The sequence below is a fragment of the Brassica napus genome, chromosome A9, assembly GCF_020379485.1.
Source record: "Brassica napus cultivar Da-Ae chromosome A9, Da-Ae, whole genome shotgun sequence".
In the NCBI taxonomy this organism is placed as follows: Eukaryota; Viridiplantae; Streptophyta; class Magnoliopsida; order Brassicales; family Brassicaceae; genus Brassica; species Brassica napus.
The window spans coordinates 39,839,627-39,854,022 of NC_063442.1; the positions used below are offsets into that span (position 1 = coordinate 39,839,627).

At 39.7% G+C, this 14,396-nt stretch overlaps 4 protein-coding genes across 5 annotated transcripts; 1 reads left to right on the forward strand and 3 right to left on the reverse strand.

The window, feature by feature from the left end:
- Positions 1–447: 447 nt before the first annotated feature.
- On the forward strand, positions 448–1,582 carry LOC106407309. The gene has a single exon (XM_013848150.3). The coding sequence runs from the start codon at positions 685–687 to the stop codon at positions 1,357–1,359; it is 675 nt and encodes a 224-aa protein (XP_013703604.2). The 5' UTR covers positions 448–684; the 3' UTR covers positions 1,360–1,582.
- A 2,739-nt stretch (positions 1,583–4,321) lies between these two features.
- LOC106364059 (F-box/kelch-repeat protein At2g44700-like) lies at positions 4,322–6,270 on the reverse strand. Its single transcript, XM_013803702.3, has one exon. The coding sequence runs from the start codon at positions 5,918–5,920 to the stop codon at positions 4,865–4,867; it is 1,056 nt and encodes a 351-aa protein (XP_013659156.2). The 5' UTR covers positions 5,921–6,270; the 3' UTR covers positions 4,322–4,864.
- Positions 6,271–9,131: 2,861 nt separating this feature from the next.
- On the reverse strand, positions 9,132–10,389 carry LOC106410598. The gene is made up of 5 exons (XM_013851139.3): positions 10,019–10,389; positions 9,871–9,935; positions 9,718–9,778; positions 9,474–9,620; positions 9,132–9,380 (listed from the first exon to the last, which is right to left on the reverse strand). Exons 1-5 carry the CDS (start codon positions 10,302–10,304, stop codon positions 9,295–9,297), a joined length of 645 nt encoding a protein of 214 aa, XP_013706593.1. The 5' UTR covers positions 10,305–10,389; the 3' UTR covers positions 9,132–9,294.
- A 95-nt stretch (positions 10,390–10,484) lies between these two features.
- LOC106410597 (phosphatidylinositol/phosphatidylcholine transfer protein SFH8) lies at positions 10,485–14,057 on the reverse strand. Of its 2 annotated transcripts, none has more exons than XM_013851138.3 (10): positions 13,800–14,054; positions 12,639–13,309; positions 12,476–12,553; positions 12,292–12,393; positions 12,147–12,196; positions 11,956–12,055; positions 11,771–11,869; positions 11,572–11,685; positions 11,343–11,472; positions 10,485–11,260 (listed from the first exon to the last, which is right to left on the reverse strand). In XM_013851138.3, the coding sequence occupies exons 1-10, from the start codon at positions 13,831–13,833 to the stop codon at positions 10,734–10,736; spliced, it is 1,905 nt and encodes a 634-aa protein (XP_013706592.2). In that variant the 5' UTR covers positions 13,834–14,054; the 3' UTR covers positions 10,485–10,733. The 2 variants fall into 2 exon arrangements, with proteins under 2 accessions (XP_013706592.2, XP_013706590.2); XM_013851136.3 differs by having other exon boundaries at positions 10,556–11,260; positions 12,639–13,321; positions 13,800–14,057.
- Between the last annotated feature and the right edge of the window lie 339 nt (positions 14,058–14,396).

Here is a 14,396-nt window from a genome sequence, read left to right on the forward strand (position 1 = left end):
TTAGGTACTCACACCTTCCATGATCAAATAGTATTTTACAACAAAGCTAATATGTTACTTGTTTGATTGACATACTACAAAACAGTGAGCCACAATTTTAAATGACCTATTAAAGTTATATTAACTATACATTTTTTCTAATACTTTTCGGTACAAAACCGAAACATTTATGCATGCAGATAACTTACTTATAATTAGTGAAAAAATCTAATCTTGTTTGAAGTTTGATGTTCATCAGACCACTAAGACAATCTAGATCTTCGTCAAAAACATTTAAGTTCATTAGTCAAATTTTATGAATATAAACTCACAAAACTCGTACTTTTTAATATGTAACCGTGAATACAATCAAGAACAACAACAAGGCGATGGTGTGTCAAATGAAAAAGATTAGGACACAAGACTAGTTAAAAAAAAATAACAAGACTAGAGTTTTGCTAAGTTAACTCTTTTTGCATATAAGAACAATAAACCAATAATTCACTCTAAAAAGAAGTTTAGTGCTAGAGAAAAAAAAGAAAGCAAATGCACTCAGTGACCCCTATATAAACACTTACATTGCAAAGGTACATTCTCTCAAGCTAAAAAATAAAAACAAAGAAGAAACAAAGAGAGAAACAGAGCCAGTCTCTTCTCTGTTTTTTCCTCCACCATAAACTGAATATCTAATCATTCTCTCTTCAAATGGATTCGCCTAGTACTCAAAAGGCTAAACCGAGAAAGATGAAGGCTGCTGTGAAGAAGTCTCGAGTTCAAAAACTCTTGGATTTGTTTTACCGAGTGGTCGAGATAACTGTGGTTATGGTTACAGTGGCCAAGCTCTGTTACCAACTAGTCATCATGTTCGAGGACTCTGGCCTCTCACGTTTTCTCATCAACCGTCATCTTGCTTTCCTCTTGGGGAACGCCATAGTCATCGCCGTAGCCGCCAAGTGCGGTCTCTTTGCGAATCAAGAACCTGATGCACGGAGAAACATAAATGATTTTTACGACCAGTTTGTTCGGGAGAGCTCAAGAAGAGAACAGAGCAGTGAAGAAGACAGATCAAAACAGATCAGCGAAGATAAGAGACAGAGCAGAGCAAAACAGAGCATGTTGGAGAACAGGGCGAAACAGAGTACTGAAGATAACAGAGAGAAACAGAGCACGGACAAGAAGGACATAACTGTGAAGAGAGAGAAGCAAAGGAGTGGGTCAGAGAATCTAGAGGGCTCGAAGAAGAGTTCTTGTGGAAGATTGAAGAGATCGGAGACTGAGAGACATGCTGATGTTTCTGATGATGAACTAAGGTACAAGATCGAGTCTTTCATTGCGAGACAGAGGAGGAACCAAAAGGATGAAGAGTTTTGTATTGTTTAAATAAGTACTTAGAAAAAAAAAGAAGCAAGGAAAAAAAAAAAGAAGAAGAAAAACTTTTTGTTTATGCAAATAACATTCACATATATGTGTGTTTGTAAATATACGGGTGAAGATATTTCAAAGCCCCAGCATAAAATGTTGTTTTAGCTTTTCTTTTCTCTTTTTTTTTCTTTGTAAAATTTTGTTCCATCTTATAAGCTATGTAACATATATTTTCTGTAAATTTAGTCTTATGGTAGACATATATCGAAAAACATGATGAGCAAGAAGTAATCAACAAAGAGAGAATTAAAAGAGCCATTATTCATGTCATAACTCTTTATGAAGCATGCCATATCTACGTAATAGTAATGTGTCTAGCTCACACCCAACAACTAGTTTAAGAGTGCATGATCATTCTCTTCCACATAAGGTCTCTTTTGGTGTTATCTTGGGATTTTGATTGAACCACTGATGAGTTGTAAGATCTCCTCTACAATGCCCAGCCAGAATACTTTCTGCAAGACAAGGGATAAAAAGTAATCTCTATAATCAAATAAAACAACAGAGGTATTATTCATCTTGATCTGAAATAGAAAACACAAGGTGATTTTAGTTAAATCTAAAACAATAGCACGGATAAGTCTTGCGTATGCCTTGGTTGTGAGCAGCGGGAACGTCTTGCGCAGATTGAACCGCATCAGTAAATGAACCAAAGCATGTAATCGGATGTATTCAAGCTTCATCTATTTAATCAACTTTGTTAATGTTTTTTCTCTTCAGTGAAATTCCTGAGTTCCTGGGTGGTAACTGCACTTGTGCAGACATATGTGAATGTATGCATTCAGACAAAGGTCCCTGGAACAACCCTGACATCTTCGAACTACCTAAACATCTTCAACGGCATGTAACACTCTTTTTATATCAGACTTTATTTGTCTAAACTCCTGAAGCGGGACTTGGATTGACATCTAGTGAACTCGAACAAATGTGATTCACTTGCTGTGAATTATTCTATTTTTTTTTTGTAACACTACTTTCATTAGAAATTAAACTCGCGGGTTCATGGATGAAGCTACAAAGGATGCGTTCGACAAGGCCTGCTTTGCCAAAGCATCAGCAGCCTTGTTTTCAGAACGTGGGATCCAAACAAAAGACACATAATCAAAAGCGACAACAAGGTTTAAGATGTCGGCAATGATGCCATAGATCTCTGAGATGGGGGTTTCCTCATTCAAGGCTCGGATGAGCTGTAGAGAGTCAGATTCGCACTTCACGGCCCGGAGTCCCTTGGCGATGCAGTAGAACAGAGCTTCTCGAAATGCCAGTCCCTCCGCGATTAGGGGAGAGCTGACGTAGAAGCAGTGAGACATGAGCGAGCTAGCCTGGTGTCCCTCAGTCACCATCCAACCCAGACCTGCTAGATGTAAGTCCGAACGCCATGCCGCATCCGACTGAAGGCAAGCGTAGTGTGCTGTATCTAGAGGCCGCAGTGGTGGGGGGTTAATCCTTATTATTGGCTCATTTCCCTGCTCTCGGAGCCACTCGTGAGCTGCAGCGGTTGCCTTTGTGATCACTTCCTCCGGGGTGGTGCCCTTGTTGTTGAAAATATGATCGTTCCTGGCCAGCCATAAAGCCCATAGAATCCAAGGCGCGAGAGGGCCGAGGGAGATTCCCACCGGAGGGAGACAGGTGAGTTTACAGAGACCTAGCCAAGCAGTGGACAAATCTAGCAACCCTCTAGCATCAATACAAGTAGAAAAAGGTGCAAGCCTCCATACATTGTATGCGAAATCGCAATGAAGGAATAGGTGGTTGATAGATTCGTTTGAGTCGCAAAGTGCACAGGTCTGGGCAGAGCCAATGTTTCTCACGGCCAGGGCCTCTCCCACCGGGAGCGCTCCTTTGAATATTTTCCAGAGGAACAGCTTGATCTTGGGCGCAGTTTGTAGGTTCCAGATGCCCTTCTTCCAGTCCACTTCCACAGTCGTGGGAGGTATAGGGTTTGTGTCGTTGAGTTCTAGCGCTTTCAGGTAGCCAGATTTGGTCGTGTACTCTCCCGAAGTAGTTCCCAGCCATATTAGCTTATCGGCTACGTCAGTCTTGCTTGGTTTTAGGCTTAGGATTCTTGCTTCTTCGTGAGGAAACACTTGTTGAATGATCTCTCTGTTCCAATCTGTACCATTCGGTAGCATGAGCTTTTTGACTGTCCAGTGGATGAATTGCTCGGGGGCAGGGCCCATAGGGCGCGCCTGTTCAGAATGGCTGAGCCAAGGGTCAGACCAGATGTTGATACTCTCTCCATTCCCAAGTGCCCAGCCAGCATTGCTCATCATAAGGTCCCTTCCTATTAGTACCCCTCTCCAGCCGTGCGATTCGGCGCTTCTATGTGCAACCTGTAGGAAGGGAGTATCAGTGCAATATTTTCCAGTTAGCACCCGGCTGAGAAGGCCCGAGGGATTATTATGAATTCGCCATCCGAGTTTTGCGAGGTACGCGTCATTGAAGCTCTCAAAATCCCTAAAACCCAGACCTCCATCCTGTTTGGATTTCGTCATCTTGTCCCAAGAGACCCATGCCATTTTCCGGTTTCCACTTCTTCCATCCCACCAAAATCTGGTCACAGCTGATTGTATCCGCTTGCACAGCGACCGGGGCAGCTTGAAACATGTCATGGAATAAGATGGAACCGGGGTTAGGACGCTTTTAAGCATAACCATCTTGCCCGCTGTTGAGAGGAACTTGTTTGACCAGCCACTTGACTTCACTTTAATCCGGTCCACGATTGATGTGAATAGGTCCCTTTTCTTTCGGCCAAAATGCTCCTGGAGTCCTAGATATTTGCCTACCCCACCTTCCTTTGGTATAAGGAGACAGTCCTTGATCATAGTCTTGAGCGAGAGTGGTGCTGTGAATTATTCTATTATTCAACTATTTTAATGGCTAGATCACACGATATTTAAAATGTGATTAGGTTATTCTGTTATTCCACTTTGTTATTCTAGTCAAACTTAGTACTCACTCCGTTTCAAATTACTTGTTGTTGTAGGGTGAATTTTTTGTTTCAAAATAAGTGTCGTTTTATAATTTCAATGCAAAATTTATTGATTTTATATTTTGATATTTTTTTCAATTGATTGAAATGTGGTTAGGTGTATTGATAATAATGTTTTTATCTAGTAAATATACAAAATTAAATGTTTTCTTAATTTGTGTGTCAGTCTAAAACGACAAATAATCTGAAATGGATGGATTACTACTTAATTACACTTTATTAGTTTGCCATTCTAGTCACATGTATGTGTTTTTTTTCGGGGCACAGTCTAGTGGTAGAAAGCAAGAGTTAAAGAATTGAATATGATACTACTGCCGAAAATATAGAGGACAAGTCCATGTATATGACAATCAAACTACTTAAACAAAGAAGTAGGAATGTAAAGAAACATCATTTGCTTAATCAATGAGATTCTATCTATAGCAACGTGGGACATTTCTATCTATAGCAAGGAGGGACACTTTATTCTCTTTAATCTGAAACAGAGAGACAATGATGCAACATATAGCCACGAAGGACACTACCCAGAAGTTGAGACGCTTCAGCAATCCCATGAACCCCTCTTTCACTCCTCTCCAAAGCAATCATTCTACACCAAACCTCCTTAGTTTCACCACTCACACCAACCTCAACATCTTCCCACAAGACCGCCAACTTCCCGTAATACTCCGCCATCGCAACAGACCGAACCTTTTTGAGATGACTCAAACCACCAACCACTCTCCATAGCCTCATCTCGTAGTCATACCACATCAGCCCGAACCTAGCGTAGTAAACGTAGAGCACATTGTTCATCACACAAGCACCCGTTCTCCACAACCATTTATCCTTAGTAGCCAAACCTAAACTCTCACAAGACCCATCTCTAGGATCGTAGCACCTAGCATTGCCAGAAACACGTAACGCACAAACTTTCCTGTTCAACGACACAGTTGGGGCCGAGCTCCACCACCAGCCTTGATCCTCAGGAACCGGCGCTAGCTCCCACGTCTGCGTCTTCGCGTCAAATGACTCCACGTGCATCTCGTCGGCGTCTCTATAGATCCCGATCACGTACACCTTGCTTCCGACTACACCCACGCTTCTGCATAGCCTTTCAGCTCTCGAGCTAAGTCCTTGGCGAAACGTCCCGGTTCTTGAATCAAGAATCCACATGGCTGCCGAAGGATTGAATGATCCGCAGATAAAGAAGATCTCCGGGCCTATGGCGACGGCGCAGGGTTTTTGCTCGGTCTGAGAAAGAAACGCGAGGTCGATGGAGACGAAGCGGTTCTTCTCTTCTGTCGTCGGGTTGTTGTTCTCAGCTCTTCGGAGAGTGAACCATTGCGCACCCGTTTTGCCGACGAAGCAGATGAAGAGTGAGTCTTTGCGGAGGAGAGAGCGAATCTTGTGTATCTCCGGCGAACGAACAAGACGGCTGAAGTTCTTGGAGACGCAAGAGAGGATCGGGTGAGAGCGTTTCGGGACGCGAGCTAAGATTTCCACGACGATGTCGATGGGAAGTGAGGAAAACGACAGCGGCGGCATTGAGTGCTTGATGTTTTGCGGTGGCTCGTTGGCGTTAGAGAGCGCAAGAAAGATTATCAAAGTTCGTTAGATAGTTACTATTGAGTACTGGTTGATGTTTTCGCGGGTGGCTCGTCGGTGTCAGAGAGCGCCAGAGCGGCGAATGAAAGATTGTCAAGTTTAGTCGTTAGATATTTACTATTTATGGAAGTTTTTGTTCATTTTTCTTCTTTATAATATGTACACATATTATATTTCGAGTAATTCTTGTATTTTTCCTTGTAGAGTACACAAAATAAATTTGCATGTCTCTTTTTATCAAAGTATTGTTTAGCAAGTAATTCTTAAATACTCAGAAATAATTACAAATAACTCGAACTCATTTTTAGCAAGTACACGAATATTCTAAAAATCTGAATTTGTAGTACTCATATAAAACAAGTCAAATATTATGTATAGCTAAAATAGCAAGTGCTCGTTTTATGTCCATCCCCAAAACTATTAACAATTTAGTTTTTTTTCGGCTGTGGTAATATATATTTTTTGTTTCAAAATTTATAATCGTTGTTTAAATAGATCATAGATGAAATTAGTTTTCTAACAAATCCTCTGTTTTTGTACCTAACGCTGATATAGAAGATCTCTGCAAGGATTCAAATGATGCAGATGAGGTCATCCCCAGGGGCGGACGCAGGATTGTTTTTGGTGTGGGGCACTAACCAAATTCTGGTAACTAAGGTTGAGTTTTAAGTCAGTACTTAGATAAGCTTATTACTAATTATCATGGGAGAAAAATAATTTAGTGTGGGGCACATGCCACACCTCCTTCAGCCTTAGGTCCGCCCCTGGTCATCCCCTTAGAGAAGGGAAGAGTAATACCATGGTTATTGACATTGTGGATAATTAGGAAAAACGTGAATGCAGTTTTGTATGCATGTGTACAGAAATCGATAGTCGATAATACCTTCGATGAAGCGAATGTCTGAGCTAAGACTAATAAAATCAAAGAAGAGGAGTTCCTAATAATGATCTCGGAGTATTAAGGATTTGGATTTCGTCTTTGGATGGTCTGGTCAAATGTAACATTCATACAAACTGGAGAAATGCTCAGTTACACAGTGGAGGGGTATGGATCACTAGAGATCACCGAGATATAGTTGGGCATCATGCTCATGATGCTTTCACATGTTCAACGGATAGACTACATCGGAGATGCGGTGTCTGATTTGGGCTCTACAAAGCATGAGAGATTTTCATGTGCAGGAGGTGATGGCTGGTTAAGATTCACAAGAGTTAATTGAATCAATTAAAATAAGTAATATGATAGTAATAATAGTATAAAGAATATCATAATATAGAACTGGAAAACCAACTGATTTAGATCGAACCAAAATTTTGTATCCAAACCATATATGTCACATAAACATTATATGTAACTTAAACACTAAATCAAATGATAAGTATATGCTTAGAATGTGCATCAAACTTATAATATCATATTAAACCAAATGACTGACATCTTTATAACCTAGAGTTTTGATTATGATAACAACATGATTTTATACGAACCGAGATTGAAATTGTGGTAATTAATAATTATTTAGTTAAGTTATTCTCGCATTAGCCATTTAACAAGTTTTAAGAACAATCCTATGTGGAATTGAGTCACATTTGAATCATCAATACATGTCACCCTTTAAGATGTCGCATTTTAGAATCAATAAAATTATAACATTTTTATTTAAGCGTGTTTTTAACTAATGTTGATGGGTATTTGTTCGGTTCGGTTATTATAGATATAAAACTATAGAAACTGTTCCCATTTGAAAATTTAAATTTTGGGGTTTTGCCCACTCTTAGTTTAGGGTTTGATCTGAAGTTCTGTTGTTTCTAGCTATTCATTTATATGCTGGATTTTAGACAAAAATATCTTATATATGCTAATTGAAAATATTACACAATACAATTTTCTCATTTACTTCGTTCAGATCTTATCAACAAGTGTAATCACAAAATCTATCAAATTGTTGAGGTGGATATGATAATTTCCACTCAATATAAAAGAATCTTTTATATTAAACGAAATCTTATACATATTACTTCAAATGGTATATTTTCAAAACTACCTAATTTATACTGTTTTCTATATTTCCTGAAGGAAACACCCTTATTTTCTTTTGACTTATCAGATACATCTTTGACTTAAAAGTTACACTTACAATCTGTTGAGAGAAAAAAAACTCTACAATCTAGGCCGGTGTTGAGTGAATACAAGCAACTGGTGAGCTGGAGGAGCTACAGAATCGAATTATTTATTCAAGAAGCTATCCGAGACCTTGGGGAGGCATGTCATAGTAAAACACAATAGTCCTTATTAACCTAATAAAATGATCTTTGACTATTGTTCAACAATAACAACTGATCCTCTAGTTTTTTCGGTTCTGCATAAATATTCAGATCATTGCAAGAAGAAGCTAGCATTTTTAAGGAAGCGTGAAAAACAAGTTAGTTTCAAACATATCAAACCATCAATTGTAAATACTTTCAGGACGTGGGATGTATAGTAACAAAGAACATGCTTAGGAAGCTCACTGAGGCAGCTATATACGGGCGACAAAGCAGAGAAAGAAGAGACGGCGATGGTGTCAAGCCAAGAGTATACGTTGATGGAGAGGAGAATGGCCGAGCTGGAGGAGAAATGTAGATCGTTGCAGAATCAGCAGGCGGCGGTGTCCTCCCCGGAGAAAGAACAGATACTCACTGCCGCTCTAAGCCGTGTAGACGAGCTTGAGCTTCAGTTGTCTGAGACCAAGAAGGTAACCAGCCTCTTTTACTTTGAAGCATACATACATATTTTAAGTAAAGTGATTTTGGTGGCATTATTGGCATTTTTTGGGTGTGTTAAATAACGTGTTGCAAGTAGAGTAACGTATGATGTATGTACCCAATTTAATTTACTTTGTTTGAAATATCAGACGCTGGACGAAGCCATGGCTAGGCAGCAAGAGTTATCGTCTTACATTGAAAAGATGAAGAAGAAGAAGAAAATATACTTTTGTTTTCAGTGCTTCGGATTCTGAAAGACACGAGGATGCATCAAGACTATGAAGAAAACTAGAAAATATATAGAATCCATATATATATATATATAACATAATGAAGAGAGTTTAAAGATGAAAATGTGGAGAAGATATGCTTTCTGTAAATGTTTTGTTGTTACTGTCTTTGGAAAAACCTGAAACCTTATGTTTATTACCATTCACACCTAATTAGTAACGCACTAAAACAACAAAATATAAATGTTATAATCTTACATATATAAAAATATTGTTTATATAGAGTGTATAATAGCTCAACAATGGTTGTACAACTGAACAGGTTTGGGGTTTGGTTGGTTACTCTGTGGCTGGTTTCTCAGTGGGTTCTTCTTCTTGCTTATCTTGGAGCTTGAATACACGGAAAATTGCTAGATTTGTATCTCCTGCGCCAATCACACACACACAAAAAAAGAGTGAGTCTATCAAAAGGATCCTCTACTACTATAGAGAGATGGAAACAGAGATTTGGTGCGTACCAAAAGTGATTCGGGTTCCGGGAAAGGCAGGAGCAGCAACTCCAGGGATTAGACGTTTGTCTTCGATGAACGTACCATTTGTGCTGTTCATATCCGTTACAAGAAGGTTGTCTCCTTGTGTATCAATTGTCGCATGTACTCCCGAAACTGCAGCCCAAAAGAAAAAGTTACAACTTGAACTCAAACTAAGACTACAAAGAAACAATCAAACACTCCTCAAGAAGAGATATATAAAAGAAAATACCGGTGGCCACAGGAATCACAACGTCAGCCTTTTCAGGTAGCCGTCCGATGGTTACTTGACCCTGCTCAGTTTTTGAATGAGCTTTTATTATAAACATGCATGAATGATATATACACTAGTAATTCAGCTATAGTTTTTTTTTTGTTTTCTTACGGAAGAGATCTCGAAAGGAGCAGGCATTTCCACTTTGTAACCAATGTGTCTTGTGTCTCCATCGCCTGTTAAGTTATTACAATACAGTGAATCAAACAGATATGGACTCAGAAAGATTGTGAAACTTGTAGCTGCTTTTGCTTTTTACCAACTGGTTGGAGAAGCCACCGTTCTCCTTTGGTGGTGGCAGAAGCTTGGGGTTGATTCTCATCCACCACGGAGGCGCGTGTTGTTGTCCTCACCACCGACGCTTGGTTTCTGTGTTTCTTCTTGGCAGTGAAGCTAATGTTACTGAACGGTTTGATCTCTTTCAAGCAATTGACTGAAACAGCTCCGTTTTGGGTCCTCTTACTGTTACCATTTAAACAGAAGAGTGATGATGAGATCGAGAACTTAACCTGTGAACACAACTGGGATGTTGTTGTTATCTCCATTTTTACTTGATAAACTCAAGATTCTTGTTCTTGATTGATCGATCTTCCAAGAAAAAGACACAAGTTAAAAGAAGAAGAATAAAACCTTTGAAAAAACATTTAAGAGATAAATGACACGATATGGATCTGTGGTCACCATATAACGCATCTGGATAACAAAATCCATATAAAATCCGTAACTTTAAATAAATAGTTTCGGTATTTAGTCTATTAATTTTGCATTAACAAGTTTTACACATTTCACAAGGTTATAAGATAAAAACATAATATATATAACGCGTGGAAGATCATCGTCACAGAAGAAAGAGCTCTCTGTATTAGTTTTTAAACATCAAATCAGACAAATGAGTTTTTCTTTTCTTGGTGATCTAACAACGTGGTTGTAAAAGGAGAAAGTAAAGAGTTTGATGCCTGGTCATAGGCTTTGCTCTAAAAGCAAAAGAGATGCTTCTTCTTCTTCATCTTCTGGAACTGAGCCTCTTCTTGACGATCAATGTAAGCAAGCAACTCTTCTTGCCTCATCAGAGCTTCGTAAAGCGCTTTCTTAGTAGCGATGAGCTCTGCTTCAAGTGCGTCTACTCTGCATACAGCTGCGTTTAACAGTTCCTCTTTCTCGTAAGGCATCTCATTCGGCTTTGTTTGGAGAGTCCCGATTTTTCCTTCTAGCTCGGTTAGTTTCTTCATCACAGATGTTAGGAGCTCGGTTTCTGTGAGATCTGGTACTGGAGAAGGAGGGCGAGACTCCTCTTTAGTTGTTGCTGCTACTTCACCGTTAGAACCGAGTTCTGTTGCGTATCCTTCGGTTTGTGGTAGGGAAGCAGGAAGTTTCTTGATCACAAGGAAAGGTACTGTGCGGAAGAATGTGAAAACCGCCATCACGTATGTTATGATCATTACTAGGACTCGAGCTCGGATTCCTTCAGTGACCTTTGGAGCGGTGGGAGACATCAAAGTCCCTGAAGGAGAGACAAATTGATATATTCAGTTCACCAGACAAGCAAAGCATGTGTGTTTCTGACAAAGTTTCAGCTAACTAACCTTTTGAGGCAACTCTTTGGATGGCTGGTTTCACCTTCCAGGTTGCATCAACGGCTTTGTCAACCATCGGTACATACTCATCATAGCCCAGAAGACCACCGGCCAAGCTCGTTTCACCCGCTATCTTTGCCTGCAAAGTCTCAGGAGCAGATACTATATAAGCATACACGGAATCTAACAACAGCCATAGAGATTCTGAGAATGCAACTAGACACAGAGAAGATTTTACCTCTTCACGAACAGGTGTCAAGCGGAGATGGGAGAAACTCTTTATAGCCTTCGGAGATCCGATATCTTCGGCATCAGATCCTGACTCTGCAGTTGAAGTGTCACTTCCCTTTATCTGCGTTTATAGACAGAGTCAAGAGTTCAGGTCTTTAGTTCTAAGTTAAAGAATGACTAGTTTCTAAGAGTCAATAGCTACATACCCATGGATACGATGGCTTTGCGTAAGCAATGACTTTCCCCTCGCTGTTCAAAACTTTCACCACCTGCTTCGCCCTATGTGCACCCCCATGAAGCACCATCTGAGATTAAGAGAAGGTAACAAGCTGTGTCAGCTTTAGAACTGGTGCTATGTAATAGGCACAAAGAGAAGAGTCAATCAAATGACCTTGACAATTTCCGGGTTTTTCCAAGGTCCCTTGTCAGAAAGCATGCAACCACCTTGATCCGCGCAAGTACATGCACCTCCCAAGAACTCAGGCAACTCACTGTACAAAAGTGCAGAGAGGTTTTGGACAATAAGCTTCCGTAAAAATCCAGCGGAGACAAAAAGTATCAGAAAGTTAAAGGTTAACATACTTGGCATCAATCACTTCAAGCAATTTGGTCTGGTACTTGTATCCAAGGACCTACATTACATTACAACGGACCAAAGTGAATTCCACATAGCTGACAACAAGTATTTAAAATAGAGACGTAAACCACATAACTTAGATGATCATACATGAATTTTCGAAGATGTTTTGGGGTCTATAAAGCCCTTCACAGTATTCCAAAGCAGCCTAAACCCAGCCCCTGCATTGACGATAAACATTTGATGGAGAGTCTGCATAAATTAACAGCCGAGATTAGCATATGATGACACTGAGGGGACTAAGTACTACTAGAAGTTCCAATTTAAAAATTACCTCAGGATAATTGTCTCCGTCGATCTTCTGTAACCGTGTGATAAGCTCCCGAGCAGACTTAGTAAAGTTTTTCAATCCCTGGATAATAAATTAATACGAAGGCAATGAGAATCAATACTAAAATCTTAGAAAGAACCTTCAAGAGATTTGTAAGGAAACTTACCACTCCCTGAACATCTAGAATAGTTGTGTTGGAGTCAATATGCTTCTTCGCAGCAATTGTGCAGGAAGGAAACTTGATCATAAAGCTCCTCTCAAACTCCTTCACATGATACCTCACATACCGATCCATGCTCGTGACTTGCATAAGCTTGTTAGGATCAACTTTCCCCAGCCTCTCAATGTAAATGGGCCTTCCTTCTTTATCAACACCGTGGTAACCGTGCGGGTAATACTTCAAAACTTCGCTAATCTCTTCGAAATCAAAATCCTGAAGAATAGTATCAGTCCCAAACTCTTTCCTCCACTGAATCATATCAGACCACATGTGCTTCGCTTTCTCGATATCGAACTTCCTCGCTTTCAAGAACCTCAGCATCATGTGGTAGTCGTCGTGCCTGCTCGGAAGCAGCTCGTCGATCAGCAGCGCGTGGCGAAACGCGTCGACGGCTTGGAGCTCTTCCACATCCCTCACGTCCTCGATGGAGACGGAACTTACTCTGCCATCGCTCTTTCTCCTCCCGCTCTTCTTCTTGAGAGAGTGCTTGAACTTGGTGGAGGCATTAATGGCTTTCTTCTTTAAAGAGCCGATCCTGGTCCTCCTCTCGTCCTCAGAGTTCTCGAAGTCGGACTTGCGTTCCTTCTTCTCGTCGCTGCTTAAGAATCCCTCGAAGCCTGTAGTGAAAGCTGATGAATACCCCATTAATGATCTATTGAACAAGCTACTACATTTTTCTTTTAGTTAAACACAGCGATGCAGATATTTGTAAAACCCCTGGTGGCCAACGGGAATCGAACTGCGGGTTCACCGTATTACAAGTGCCACTAGCTCAACCCCCGTTGGTTAACAAGTAGGCTACTACATTACTTAAACAACTACAAAGAGAAAGACATGACCTTTATCAACAATTTATATTCCCATTTCTCTAATCAATCCACAAATAACTATCTATTGAACTATCGCACTAGCTCAAAACAGTTGAAGAAGCTAAGCAGAAGATATAAAACCTAAATTGAACGCACGAGAAAGCAAAAGAGACCAACTTTATCGAGAAATGCGATTCCAATTGAACATATAAAGAAGCTAAAGTAAAAGCCCTAATAACGGAACTTTTTCCCCCAGAAACAACACAATCATCGCTATAGAGAAGAAGAGATCTCTTACATGGTCTTGCGAATCGATCAAGTGGACCTGACATGGGTAAGATTCCTCCTTGGATCTCTCGAGAAAATTGGCTGATTCTACGAATCAATATGCAACCAGCAAAAGAGGTTATCGAGCGGATCTATCTACTTCTCTCTCACACATTCACGAATGAACAAAAAAAATAGCTAAAAATAAATAAAATTGGGGGAGACAAATTCGGAACCAACTCTGGACTTTCTCACTTTCTCCTACCTATAATGCCTCTACTTTGATTTTTTTAATACTTTCAAAGTTATTCAATTAATACCCCAACTGTTTCATTCGTTTCCCATTGTGTGCCCCACTCTTTTTTGTCTTTCAATCTAACCCCTAAATTGACGGTGGTATTTCGTGAGGATTTTTAATATTGGAAATTATTTACATATTCAAAATTCTTTTTTTTTATCAGAAGTTGTACTATTTTTTTTATCACGTATTGGCTTTAAACTTTTAAAGTAACATTGATCAACCATATGACATATTCTGATCTTTTTTATAATACAGTATATACATAAATCTAATTTAAATTTTTTTATCAAATAATAACTTTTTAATTAATAATAATGTGATATTTAG